We start from the raw sequence: 14,809 nt of genomic DNA, 5'->3' as shown, positions 1-14,809 counted from the left end.
ACACAAAATAACAGAGCCTTCACGTCAAAGGCTTTGCAATAGCACTCTCAACTTCTGTAAGACAAAGTCAGAAGGGAGAGGGAGGGTTCCCCCATGTTTTGCATCACTCTTTCTCCTAATCGAATTCACAGAGGTATGGACCACCTTGGTCATCATTACCATCTCCAGCTGAGGCTGCAAAAAGTCAGTATATCTGATGCAGCAAATGTCAGGCCTCCTAACGCAGCCCATTGTAAAAATATCATCAGCTGCTTCAAAAAGTTTCTCCAAGATGTTTTCTGAATCCCAACTGCGTAAAGAAAACGATGATTAGATTGGTCTTTAAGATACAATTTCTCATTACATCTGCTCTTCCGAAGGCATTAAGAGCTGATTTTGAAAATAAATACTAGGATATGGTTACATGTTTCTCTTTCAACTCTTTTTCTATATGCATCCCAATGAAAATGTGTCAGTGCCAATGTGATTGGATTTTCTTGATTGTGTTTACAGATAGGATACATTATTTGACATGCATTCAGTTCCAGAGCAACTTCAACTGAATTATTCATCCAGTTTCAGAAAAAAAAAATTTCCCAAGGGAAATTTCAATTTTTTTGTGCTATCTCTTCTGTCATAGCATAGGAGTTCACAATCACTTAACAGAGGAAAGCAATTTAGATTAAAAATCTCAGGTTTTGAGGGAAGCCTTTTGTTATTAAATTTTTAATATACAATAGTCTGCCAACTGTTTAATCAAAAGTTATTGTTCAGCTCTGGGAATAAAAAACAGGAGGTGTCCAGTAATAGTACATATTAGGTAAAAGAATCAAGAATGCATGCTCAGTTTCTAAGTTCTCTTCAAAATGTGACACCCAAACATTGATTTTCCTGAATAATCAGAGTTAAAGTGAATATACTCTACTTCTCAGTTTAATATTTCAACTCCAAATCGAAATTTAAAGATAAAAATGTGTCTAAATAAAACTCTATATGCAATCTCTTTTTTTTTTTCATTAAAGAGAAATGCAAATGAACTTTCAATATCTTTTAACAGGAGGAAATTGAACAGCTGCAAGTAAAGATGGTCAGAAAGCACATTTCACTGTCAGGTTTGGGGGTCTATTTTCTACACAAATTGAGTAAGGGTAAATTCACAGAGATTCTATCTGCCCATTTGGGCTTTCTTGACAAACCACATTAAGCATTTCAATTTTCTACACAGTTATTGATGAATTTTAGCAGTATTTCTTGACCTTAAACTAAAACCAATAATTGTTATTGATTCAAAGCAGAGGACTGGACTCACTACCTGGCATGACGGTGCCCACCTAAAGGGCAGAAATCTCTCTTTCTCAGAGTACTCCACCTGTATGTTATCTTTCACCTAGACATCCTGAGCTGAATTCAAATACCTTTACAAAAAAAGGCCACTATTATTAACTTTACCTTCCAAATGACAAAAGAGATATAATTGGTTCCTGATTGTAACAATCTTAAGAGCGTCTAAGCCCTAGGCTAACAGCCTGTCTACAAGGCTGCAGTGTTTACCCACCTTCATGTAACAAACACAGCACTCCTGAAAGTACAAGAAACCCAGAAAATAGTTTGAGTCAGGCACAAGGCATAAACAGAAATCTGGCCATTTTATTCAGATTTCCAAGAGTTGTGGGAAAAAAAAGTTAAGCGAACAATGAGGCCAAGTGTATCTTCCATGTGATGTAACCAGAGCACTTTGCACTTCACTGCACATGCACTACCCATAATTTTTTGGACAGAAATACAGGATTTTCAGTAACAAGCCAGCTACTTTGATACCCAGATAGCTACTGCACATTTCAGCTTTGGCCACTGTACTGCTTTTAAAACTGCGATAGACTTAATTTTTGTCAAAGCAGCTCGTATGCTGCTGTGCTCTGGATTTGTGACCTCAACAGAGCTGATAATACACCCATGTTTTAGCTAGTGCTGAGCATTACTTACACAGCACCCAGATTTTTCTGTTCTTCAGACTTCCCACCAGCAAGCAGTCTGGGGGTGCACAAGAAGTTGGGAGGCCACACAGCCAGGACAGCTGACCCCAACTGACCTAAGGGAGATCCCATGCCATACGACATGGTGCTCAGCAATAAATGTTGGGGCAAAGGAGAAGGAGGGGGAGAGCACTGGGAATTAAGTCTTACCAAGTAACCACTACATGACATAAAGCCTCATTATCCTAACAACAGCTAAACAACTGCAGGCCAGTAGGAAGCAGTGAATGAATTCCTAATTCTGTTTTGCCTATGCATGCAGCTTTTGCTTTACCTACTAACCTGTCTTTATCTCAGGTCACATTTTCCTCCTCACTTTCATTCTTCCAATTCTCCTCCTCATCCCACTGTGTGGGTAGCAATTGGGTGGTGCTTAGCTGCCTACCAGCATTAAACCACAACAGCAGCTTTTTTCTTTTAGTAGAGGCCTCAAAAGTCCATTTTGACCTGGTAAACCTGAAGTAAATAGCACATGGTTCATGGTCCTGACATTGCCCATAAATCTTGCACATAATTTACAGGTACCAGAAGCACAAGAAGACTGTACTTGTCACTGTTTCTGGTGAAGATGCCACCTTCTAGCCTGCTTGGCAATTGCTTAAGGTGGTCAAAAGAATGCTTCATCTTAAGTGCTGAGGAAAATGTCATCTACATACACAGGCTTTTCCTATAAAAAACAACAACCACAACTCTTAGCAATTAAAGTCAATTTAGGTACTTATCTTTAAAAATCTCAATATAAAGTTGAGAGCCACAGAGATCAAATACCACTTCTCACATAAATATCTGACTCACCGAAGGCATTTTGGCATCTTTTTACCACTTGTGAGCAACTATCACTGCCCAAGCACCAGAGCATAAAACATGCAGGAATAGGGTTTTTATGATGGACACAAGTATCCATTACAGACAAGTAGACAACCACTTAAGATGAAGACAACACTAAAACTCACAGGGTCACTAAAAGATACCCTTTCACCTCTGTAAGCTTTGAATCGGATTCTAAACCAGAACACTGAATCAAGCAAACTGCTGATAAAGTTAAAAGCACAGCACTCTTTGTTACCACACCAAACATCTTACCAAAAGCCCATCTCAGATAAACCAAATGTTCAGAGTATGTCCCAGATGCCAAACATCAGTAAACCAAGAGTGAGCAATACAAAACAAATTTCAGAAACGAGAGGGAGAAATTAATTCGGTGGGTTCTTCCAAGATTAAAAAAATATATATTCTCCCACAAAAAAAATCTCCCACAAAACACAAGAGAAGCCCTTAGAGCAAGATGGATATGAGATTAAAAGAACAACTTATATTATAGCACCTGTGAAACAAGAAGCAAACTATTGGGCCCATCTTACCTCAGAAAGCAATAGGGTAAAAATGTGCCTTATAATAATGGCACAAAGCAGCACTGGAACTTCTAATCTTGCAACAAAATTAATCCTAAAATAAAATTCTACCAGAACAAAGTGGTAAAACCTTGGTTGCAGGGCTTATGTAATTGCTGTTTTGTCATGGAAAAAAAATATAATCTAGGATTATTGATGGTGTTTGTCACAAGACATTTGTTGAAAGATAACTGGCAGTGCTGAATTCTTGCTTCTACTACATCTACCTGCATTATCCATGACTGTCCCTAGCCCAAGATCTGTAGCTCACATCTTTGCAACTGGCAATTACAGCAGAACCTGAAGCACAATAAACCTACAGCTTAGAACAAGCCCTTCTTCACAAAATATAAGCAGCCTTCCCCTCTTTTCTGTCTCATGTTACTCTCAACCCCAGAGTTGCTTTCTCTAGTACAGTAAGACAGGTGCAAGCACAAGAAGAATCAGGCTTTTGATTTCAACTCCTTTCTGCACTGCTACCAAAAAAGAATTATTTAAAAGGAAACCAGCCAAAGCAACTCTTCTACTAAACAGTTTCCTTCCCCCCTCCAAAAAAATAATCTGCCAAGAAGTTAATTGCCTTAAGGTGTATCTTGTCACAAGATCGTCTCATCAAGGGGTTCATGTAATCATTAAATGATTTGTGTATAATCAAAAAACTATCTCATCCATATTCCAGAGCCAATTTCTTTTCATGACTGAAGGTAACTGCAGGCTGAGGACCACAGGCTTTGCTTGTTAACACCCTGCCTTTGCTGCCACCAGAGCCCTCCCATTAGTGCTGCCTCAGCACCGTGCGATGGAGCTGCCACTCCTCCCCATTAGCTGCTGCCTCTGTAACCCCACAGAGGGCTGACTCATTCCATGATCCTAACTTCTTACCACAGGTCCATCGGATAACCCATGTCTACGTTTTCCCCATGGCATTTTTCACATGGTGATTTTAGCCTTGGTGGTTTGCCAGGCAATGTTGCACTCTCTCCATAACAACTAATTGGCCATGACGGAGGAGGTGTGTGAAACACTCGGTAAACATAGAACAAGCCATTGTATTGGTTCTAAAATTAAGTTTTGATGGAAACTGCCAGGCAGACAGACAGAAAAGCACTCTCCAGGGACAGCACTCAGATTTGGAGCTCATTCCTCACACCATCTGACACGCTCGGGAGATGAAAGTGTGGTTCAGCTGAAGTCAGGGAGAGTTTTCACTGCAGCCTTCACCAGGGCCAGGTTTTCACCCCAGGGACACTGCCCAGCAACATCTCCCCATGGAGTTTAAAGTAAGTGGCTGGTATGACAGAAGGATTCAGCTGGGGCTGAGGAAGTCCTCCTAGTTGCACTAAATGGCACAGTGCTAGTTATTTGCTTTCAGTTTTGACATGCTGAAGGGAACACCACTAAAACTGCAGCTCACTTAAGTAATGCAGCTTCTGCTGAGTCTTTTATTACCCACTGGTCTCAGATAGAAAAACAACTTACAGGGCTGGTAATTGCATGTTACTTCATTCCTACACTGAGGATCAAACTATCATCTTTCTCCTTATTGCTCTTTTTATGTATTGTAACACTAGTAATACAGATAACAACAATGGCTCTTTATATCATTGAATTAAACCAGAAGCAATGGGCAATATCTGGTGTTTTATTATTAAAAAAAAAAAAAAGCCTCGCTGTGTAAAGCATGAGACTGGATTGCCTTTGCATTTCTCTTCATTAGCACATTTGCAGATCAGCTCCTACCCCAGGGCACAAAACCAGAAATTCTTTTGTGCTCATACTCAGTACTGAGCCCACTGGACTCCCTTACACCCTGAAGGACCATCCAGACATGATGGAGGCCCGGATGGAGCTCTCCCACGCACAGGTAAGGCTGCAAATATGCCAAGTGGCCCCGTGTGACACATGAAGTGAGAGAACACTGCACTTCTGCTGCATCAAGCTCTGTGCCACCTCCTAACACCCCAGAGCCATGACAGCCACACTCACACTATATCCAAGCCTTGGCACCTTCCATCTCTGAGCACCTCACATGTCCCCAGCTCCTCACACCCAAGCAACAAATGTGACTGCTCTTGCACCACAGGGCGCAATGATGGAGACTGTCAGGTTTTGGGTAGTAATAAATGCTGCCAAGCAGTCTCCATCTCCCTGAAGTCAACTTGAGGATTTTGACAAGCTAGGGTTTCCAAAAATAAATACTTTTTTGGAATTATTGCTGTTCTAAATTGTCAAAGAAAGACTAACCAAGTACTAATTCACTTCAGAAAACTCTGGGCTGGTTTCACAGACTCCAGTAGTCTTGGCCCTGTTTGCTTAGTTGTCCTCTCATGTCTCCCAGCACTGAGGAGGCTTCAGCTCATTAGGAAAGAATCTGTAGAATTTGCTATAAGGAGACTCAGATCTCAAGTCAGCTTCTGAATAGTTCAGAGGGGTTCTCATCTGTTCTCTGGCAAAGGCTCAATGCTTTTATTTAACTGAAATTATACTATGATTTTTCAGTTCAGCTCCTGTATTACCCTATGTGACTTCCAGTTCTAAACTCCAGCATTTAGCTAAATACTTCAAATGGAAGAGTTCACTTATGGTTTGGATCCCAGTTAATCTGCCTGGAGCAAGAAAATTGTTTTGCTCATCTAAAAGAAAAGATCCTTGCTCTATGTGGCTGACTCTTAAATTACCATGAACACCTTTCTGTCTATACGACCCACATCAGCACTCCCAACAAAAAAAAAAATAGAGCCAAGTAACAGGAGATTTCCAGTGGGGAAAAAAAAAAAAAACAAACATGGAAACAAACATCCACATATATTTCAAACTATGCAGGCTAAATTTTCAGAGACTGCTCTTGTAAGTAAATTGCCTCAATTAAAAGGGTTTATTGCTTTGACATTAACAAAAAACAACCAAACAAAAAAATAAGTTCATATTGGACCAGTGCAAAAGTATTTGCAAATAGGATAATACACCTATTAACACACTTCAGGAAATTATGAGGTCGTTTGAGGCCTTTCTGTCTTGATTTAGCATTATTTCCTCTAACATTATGCGTGCTCTCTGACACACCCATAGCCTGCAAATACAATGAATGCAAGATGTCAATGGTTAAGCCTAAAACACCATTCCTACCCTGTTAAAGTCATCAGTCTGTCTATCAATATTTTTAATTCACCAGAAAACACTGCAAGTCCCCAGTTCTAAATTAGGGAAAAAAACAACCAAAACAAACAAACAAAAAAACACAACACAAAACACCACTGTTAAATCTATATTCAAATCTGTATTCACCAGTAGATGGGCTGTGCAGCTACTAAACTCTGGCTCTACTTATACCTAAAAGTCAAGGGACTTCCACAATCTCCCATTCAAGCCCCTCAACCAGCCCCCTAGAGGCTGACTTCTACTCTTCAGTAGCTGACATCAGCAGGACCTGGATCAGCTCCTGACAGAAGCCAAAGCAGATGCCTGCTCCACTCTGAGCAGGAGCTGTGTGAGGCTGAGGTACCATCACAGTGCCCCAGGTACTTGTACTGACTACAAGTGCTTGATGCCTTTTAAGGGCAGTCAAAGGATCTAGGACAGCTAGACACGTGTATGGATTGTTATAATTTGTTTTCCATAGTGCTTTCTCAGCACTGTAATAAACATTCACAACCTTCTCTCAACTCTAATAAGGCAACATACCAAAAAAGTTCAACTGATGCATCTAGGATGAAAAGCAAAATTCTCATCAGAATTAGGGACAGGGTTAATGCATACAACCATTCAGTCTTCAGTCATGCCACCATTCTGCTGATGCAATAGCCATTCAATGAAAAGCCTATTAAAAAACTTCTTAAAAAAATTCTCAAGTGCTGAATGGATCCTGAACATTTTCTTGCAGCTTAACTACAATAACTGTAATGATACAGACCTGGCAGCAGCTGACTTGATATGCCAGCTGGAGATCTCTCTCATGCTAAAAAGTTTATAGCCTTTCTGTCAAACAAAAGGGACAATTGGTGGGTGAGAATTAACTTCCAATCCACAATACCACAGATCTGAAATGGGGTGCACCTGCAATGCACAATTCTAGCACTTAGGAGCCACTGCTCTGACAGCTTCTGCTACAGCTTAAAGAGCAGAGAAGCAAACTGGGTCACAAAATCACATTCACATGTTGAGAGTAAATTACCTAACTGCAAAACACTGCCACCATGCCATCTTCTCTCTCTCAAGAGAAAGTGTTTCACAGTAAGTACTGAATCCCTCTTCTAAATACATTCCTTAACTTTCTTTAAATTTATTATATTTTAATTAAAGTCATAGGACTTCGTTTGGATTAGTCAAAAACCTCAGGTTAGCAGCTAGAATATGTTCATAAGAACTCAGAAGTCTTGGATTCCCATATTTGGATTATGTTGCTTTAATTTATTTATTTTTCCAATTAAAAAGTTCTCACTGCTCATGCATTTTTTATTCCCTAATGCTCTGTTCTATCAGCAGAAACATAAAAGAAGCAGACAACATGTTTTTTTCAGTTGGAGACTACTTCCTAGCCTGCTCCAGTTTTATAATCTATTCTCCTATGCTCTTACCAGCCCCCTCCATCAAACACCTAAGAGTATCCATCAAAACCACAAGCTGTATTTACAGTAAAAGGCAGTCCAGTACATATTTTAACTGGAAAGCACTAATTTTTGCAGCAAAATGCCTTCCTCCCTTTGATGCCTGCAGAGTTCAAGTAAAGGAATACTGATACTTTTGGAACAGCTGAGCATCTTGGTAGCAATATAAGACTACAGTAATGAGAAATATAACTATAAAAACATAAAGCACTTGGCCTTCAAGCTTACCTTCCCAGATTAATTAGACACACTGAGAACAATCTGGAGTTTATATTTTTAAAATAAATTATCAATAAATACATTTTGATACAGTACCTACCGCCTCTTAAATAGTAGGTTCCATGCTATGCCCTCACTCTTAGCACTATTAAATGTAACATCCTTCTGGCTTATTAACGTTGTAGAGGGCAAGAACTGCAGTGGACAGTCAGGTAGCATGGGCAACATTACAGACTCTACAGCTTGAACTAATTAATGCCCAGTAAAGTGAAGGCAAACACCAGCTCTTGTAAGACTGTGGACAGTCTCCTGGGATTGCAAATCTCTTCACAATGCAGGCACGTACAGCATCATCCTTTACCTCTGCTCCTCTGAGGCCAAAGTTGGGAAGGTACATAGCAGGGTTTATTTTGTTATATATTAACATTTTTAGTGCCAGAGGTTAAGGACACTCCAACAGTGACACCATTGTTCTAGCTTAACCTAAACCAGTCAGAATGCCCCTGACAACTTCCTTCTTCCCTAGAGCAGGGGAGACTGATTCTACATGTCACCAATATCTGGAAAAAAGATTTGTTCACCATTAGTGGAGCTAGTGTTGGAGATGTCAGGAAATTAGCAGCAGGGTACTTGTAGTGGAGTTAAATCTAGTTAGTGGCCAATCACAAGTGGTGTTCCCCAGGGAACACTGGGGCCAGTTCTCTTTACTATCTTTATCAATTATCTGGAAGAGTGGATTGAGTGCACCCTCAATAAGTTTGCAGATGACACCAAGTTGGGAGGGAGTGTTCATCTGCCTGTAGGATGGCTCTGCAGAGGAATCTGGACAGGCTGGATCAATGGGTTGAGGCCAACTGGAAGAGGTTCAACAAGGCCAAGTGCTGGGTCCTGCACTTGGGTCACAAAAATACCCAGACAATACTACAGGCTTGGGGAAGAGAAGCTGGAGAGCTGCAGAGCAGAAAAGGACCTGGGGGTACTGGACAACAGCCAGCTGAATACGAGCCAGCAATGTGCCCAGGTGGCCAAAACAGCCAGCAGCATCCTGGCTTATAACAGAAACAGTATGGCCAGCAGGACTAGGAAAAGGGTTGTCTTCCTGTACTGGGCACTGGTGAGGCCACACCTCGAATCCTGCGTTCAGTTTTGAGCCCCCCACTCTAAGAAACCCATCAAGGTGCTGAAGCACGTCCAGAGAAGGGCAATGAAGCTGGTGAAGGATCTGGAGCACAAGTCTTATAAGCAGCAGCTGAGGGAACTGGGGTCGGTTAGTCTGGAGAAAAGCAGGCTGAGGGGAGACCTTACTGCTCTCTGTAACTGTTTGAAAAGAGGCTGGAGTGGGGTGGGAGTTGGTCTCTTCTCCCAAGTAACAAATGATAGGACAAGAGGAGATGGCTTCGGGTTGTGCCAGAGGAAATTTAAATTGGATCCTTGGAAAAATGTATTCACTGAAAGGGTTGTCAGGCACTGGGACAGGCTGCCCAGGGAAGCGTGGAGTCACCATCCCCGGGGATATTTAAAAGATGTGGTGCTTAGGGACATGGTTTAGCGGTGGACTTGGCAGTGCTAGATTAACAATTGGAGTTGATGATCTTAAAAATGTTTTCCAACCAAACTGATTCTATTATTCTATTCTATGATTCTAATTTCCATGTTACTTCCAGCATAGGTTTTATTTATGAATCAGTTGTTCATTCATAATTAATACAGTCTTTTCATTTTTCTAAGATTTCAGAACCTTACCAGAATGTTAAACTATGTCAGCAAGTACACCCACTGCTTTATTATGCCAGTTGTCTGAGATGTACCTCTGGCTAGAAGTTACTGCCCAAGCCCAGCACAAAGTCAGTGAGAAGAACCCAGTGACACTGAACAGGTTTTTAGTCTCAACTCTGTCTCTCCTGTGTCAGCAGCTCCAAGCTCTAGCAACACGCTCAGCTACACTTCTTACTCCTTATTCTTTAAGGAACATAAATAGGAGCAAGTGAGATGCAGCAGGAGCTGATTTTAAAAAGACATGTACTTGGGCAAATACACCTCCTTTGATACATCTGCCTTCCCCACCATATTACTTCTCATCAGAACAGAGGCAATTATACTGCTTTAAAGATGACTCTTAAAAGCACTAAAGGCTTTTACCAGTTCTCAAGTACTTTTCCCTAACCTATCCAGGTCTGAAAAACAAAGTCAACTTTGAATTGAATCCAAAAGACAATCAAGCACCAAATGTCACAGCAATTTTACAAATCAGAGAAATGTGGGTGATAAGGCAAGGAAGAATAAAAGCAGATTCAGCTATCTGCTTACAAATTAAAAGTTTCACCTCCAATGCTTTCTGATCCACTGTAGGTTTGGGAAGCCAGAGACTAGCTTTGGGTATCAATACAAATCCTGTAGCAAAATTAGGTTATGGCTAAGATATCTTCTCCCCCCTACAAAGACTTCCAGTGCTCTCTCAGATACAGGTTAACCAGCAACACTGTTCACAAATCACTCACCCAGAACAGCCTTCCAAATATCTAACATATTACTACAGCCATAAACAAAAGGAGCAATGCTTCCAAACAAATTCATGTCTATCTGTAAGGAAGCAATCTTGCAAACTCCTTTAAAGAAATCCAGTAGGAATCCAAGGGATTAACTTTGTTGGTAATTTTTTTTCTCCTTTTTGCTTTGGTTTTAATTTTTTACAAGGGAGAGAACAGAAAGTAAAAAACACAGAACTTCTTTAACTAGATAGATACACTTCAAGTTAATTCTTGTTCTGATGACATCAAATCCCTTCAGGAGATGGGACAGGTGAATCTATTGACTGCAGTTGTATTTTCTTTCCCTGTGACGTATTTGTTAAATTAAGTCTGCAGAAGCAACACTTCTCATTGGGCAGCCTGAACTCTGCTGAGAGCCAGTGACACCACACCAGCCTAAAATGGTGGCATTTACACAGAAAGTCGACAGTTCTTAACACCAGATTCTGTGCATACTTCCAGCTGCAGCTTTCCCAGCACTAACACCAGGAAGGCTTACGATCTTCAGCAGTGCTCAGAAGTACCCCTCCATTGGCTGGCTCTTCATTTTCACATCTTTGGACATTTAGTCTAATATCAGCAGGAAATGCTAATGCAAAGTGAACAGGACATTGGCTTCTCTTCTGAGTGCAAAGATGTAGCAAGTTAAGACACAATAAAGGAAATTGTAACACCAACTTTCACAATATTCTCAAACTAACTGAACAAAGATGTTACAGCTGAGTCAAGAACTTAAAATCTTCCTTTGTTTGTTTGTGTTTTTTTTTTTTTAATTTAGACTTGTATGATCTATCTGCCCTTGAGTCATGCTTTCAAACTATTCCCATTACTGTTCCACAGGGCTTGTCATAAAGTACCACAAATTCACAGCCATATAGAGGCATTTGGGTACAGAATGATGTTGGGAGCAGCCCTGAGATGTATCACCTTCAAAGATACTCTTAGATAGACCAGCCCTGTTTAGGGCTACCTGACAGAGATGGCTGTACACATTTATCATCTCACAGGACAGCACAGCTCATTCTGTAATTGTATTGACCTATTGCTACCTGTTGCTGCAAAGAAAACCAGGTCACAACCGTAACTCTGTGCAGCTCTCTTGTTCCTCGACAGACTTCTGCACCAGGCAGGCTTCTTGTGTTGTCTTCCTTTCATATTGTGTGCATATTGATTGCAAAACAATCTGCTAAAAGGATCTTTCTAAAACCATTTGCAGTTCATTAAATAAATAAATAAATAAATAGAAATCATAGGATATAATGAAGAATGTGTCCAAAAACACAGTATGTCAATAAACAAAAATGTACACTGTTGTAAGCAAAGAAATAATATAAGAAATACAAATAATGGTAGGATAAAGAAATTAGATGAGTGAAATGAGGACAATCTTTACAAATTGGAGATTTCATGCCTCAAAATAATTAAAATTGCTCTAAGCATTTGCTTGTTTCTAGGGTCCAAATAAAAGGATTCAATAAGCAACCTTCCTTCAGATGAAATTTTTACTGTCAGTAGTCAATGCAGCTCCAGAAAATGATTGTAAGCTTGTTCACAAAACAGTATCTCATAATTACTCAAGTCAAAATTTAAATTTCTTCAAATGTTCCAATAACCACACGCTCCTATAATACTCACATGATTTTATTCTGCCACCTGAATAAAATGAAGGTTTTAGGAAAAAAACATCTGCTACCATCACCCTACCCATTTAAATGCCACAATTCCAAAATGCATATGCTGATCCTCTCACTGAAGGCAAAGGGTAATTTTGGTGCAAGAAGACCTCAAAGTAATGGTTCACTTTCCTCATTCCTAAAGACTATTGTGAAGGTCCTAGTTTCAAGTTTCCTGGATTTCCTCATCAACAGCTAAGTTAGCAAAAGCTGAAGTCTTCAATACATTGTGAGATCAAGTCCCAAGGGAAGAAAGATTCTAGTTTTGCTGCTTTTTGTTCCTTGGAATCCTGACAAACTGCCATCTTGCAGTCTTTACAACTTTTAAAGGGAAAAAAGTGCAATGGCAAACAAAATACCCTTCAGCAAATAAAAAGCACCAGTTTTAGACATGCAAAAACAAGCTTCCAGGTTTCTCAGAAGTTTCAAAGTGGGGCAAAAGGGCAAAAAAATCATTGCTTGATTATGCAAAATAAAATTAAAATGCTTCTGACATATCCATCAATTCTTCAAGTTTTCAGATATGCTGAGTGAAGCAGCTCAGAACAGAACAGACTACACACCAATCTATCACACTTAAATGCAATCACAGTCAAACACAACAGTCAGTGCCTGAACTACAGAGATGCACTTAATATTCCCCAGTCAGCAATCAACCTTTTCCACATTTGTTCATAATCACAATGAATTGTTTCATTTTAATGCTTTGTTTTCCTTTTCTTATCCCACTGCAGTTTACTGTGCTTTTTAAACTAGGTATTTAAACAAACAAAAAACAAACAAACAAACAAAAAGTATCTCCTTTTCCAATTTTATTCCTTTAAATAGAGAGCACTTTTTTTTTTTAAAGAAAAGAAAATTACTGGACATATTTTCTTACCTGTTGCAGTCCACATGGAGCAGAAGGTGGGATGCACTAAGTGACACAGCAATTTTATGCCACTGCCCATCTGCCAGACGATATGGGAACACCTCTGTTCTTGACTTCCCATTAAATCTGTAGTGGTATCTGATCTCATCCCGTAGGCCACTGCTCTCCAGTTCAAAATAGCTGTATTCAAGACAAAGAAAAATCAGTTTGTTTGTTGTTTGTGGGTTGTTGGTTTTTTTCATTTATTCCTTGCTTCTGTCGCTTTCTTCTTAATTCATAGACTTCTTTAAGAAATCACCACAGGTAAGGTCACAATCTAAGAGGCTACTCGGCATGGATTGGCTACTAGTTCATTTTTTAAAAAAGAGGCAGAGAGACAAGGCTACACATTCAGTGCATTACAAAAACAGCAATACCCATTACAGGAGAACAGCTCATGTTCCAAACACCATTTTACAGTCTTGGAAACCAAAGTCCCCTTTTTACGTATACAACAGGTTAAACTACAGGAAAATTATCCTCATTCTTTCCCACAAAATATTCTCATTAAATAGGATTTGTAGGAAGTGCAAAAATAAAGAACTGTACATATCATTATCAACAAACAAACAAAAAGCCATTAAGGTGAAGAAACCACCAAATAACCATTAAATCTGTATTTAGAGTTTGCAAATCCACCTCTTTAAAAGCCTGTTTACTTTTAAGGCTCCCCTACATGCAAATTTACTTAACTCATTTTCTGACTTATTGTTGCAGCTGTAATTGTTCAGCTTCACAAGGGAACAAACCCACCTGGCTAGATTACGTGTCTCAACACATAGCATAAAGAATCAAAACCCTCAGACAGTTGTCACCAGAGAACAGCCATAAGAGAACTAACAAAGTACAGCTAATAAGTGGCTTCATGATGGAATAGGGGAGTCAGTTCTTCTTTTAGGGCGAATTTTGCCCTTATAAGTGGTAGGACAGCATATCGAAACAATGCTCCCTTTTTCCTCCTATAATAAAGTCCCAGCTATAGAAGGGAGAAGATGCAGATCACCTTTTAAAGTAGAAACACCTCAACAACTAAATGCAGATGTTAGGTCCTCTAGCTAGTCCCTACTCACGTCTACCTCCACAGCATCATCTTCTTCCCTACTGGGCAATGTCAATTTAACACGGCAGTTCGAAGACGCCGGCTGGTGTGGGGTAATGAAATCCACTTCCAAAAAATAAATGCAACACAAAAAAATAAGTATCTAGGTGTCGATTTTCATTTCTTCACAAGCTTTTTACACTCCTCAGCTGTGACAGACCCTGATAGCCAGCGCGCACCAGAGATGCGCGAGGTGTGTGCACTTTATCATCAATAGCTCTTACCAGTCAAGTGGAGGCTTTTTAGAACATAAAAACTGAAAAACAGAGTCCTTTGTGAGGAAATTACCCAGGAGAGAAAACACTAGCTGGGAATCTGTGCTAAAGATTGCAACAGACCAAGAAGGGGAACACCTAGACAATGAATCTCGACC

The 14,809-nt window shown here is 40.0% G+C and overlaps 1 protein-coding gene across 4 annotated transcripts in view; it reads right to left on the bottom strand.

Annotated features, from left to right (window-relative positions):
• The window catches only part of NELL1 (neural EGFL like 1), a 287,360-nt gene that overhangs the window by 234,136 nt on the left and 38,415 nt on the right, over positions 1-14,809 (bottom strand). For all 4 annotated transcript variants that reach the window (XM_051622053.1, XM_051622049.1, XM_051622050.1 and 1 more), the window contains exon 4: positions 13,308-13,478. In XM_051622053.1, coding sequence (XP_051478013.1) covers positions 13,308-13,478 — 171 coding nt within the window. The remainder of the gene's footprint in view (positions 1-13,307; positions 13,479-14,809) is intronic.

The sequence above is a fragment of the Apus apus genome, chromosome 5 (genome assembly GCF_020740795.1).
Source record: "Apus apus isolate bApuApu2 chromosome 5, bApuApu2.pri.cur, whole genome shotgun sequence".
In the NCBI taxonomy this organism is placed as follows: domain Eukaryota; kingdom Metazoa; phylum Chordata; class Aves; order Apodiformes; family Apodidae; genus Apus; species Apus apus.
This window is presented reverse-complemented; position numbering and strand designations above follow the sequence as displayed.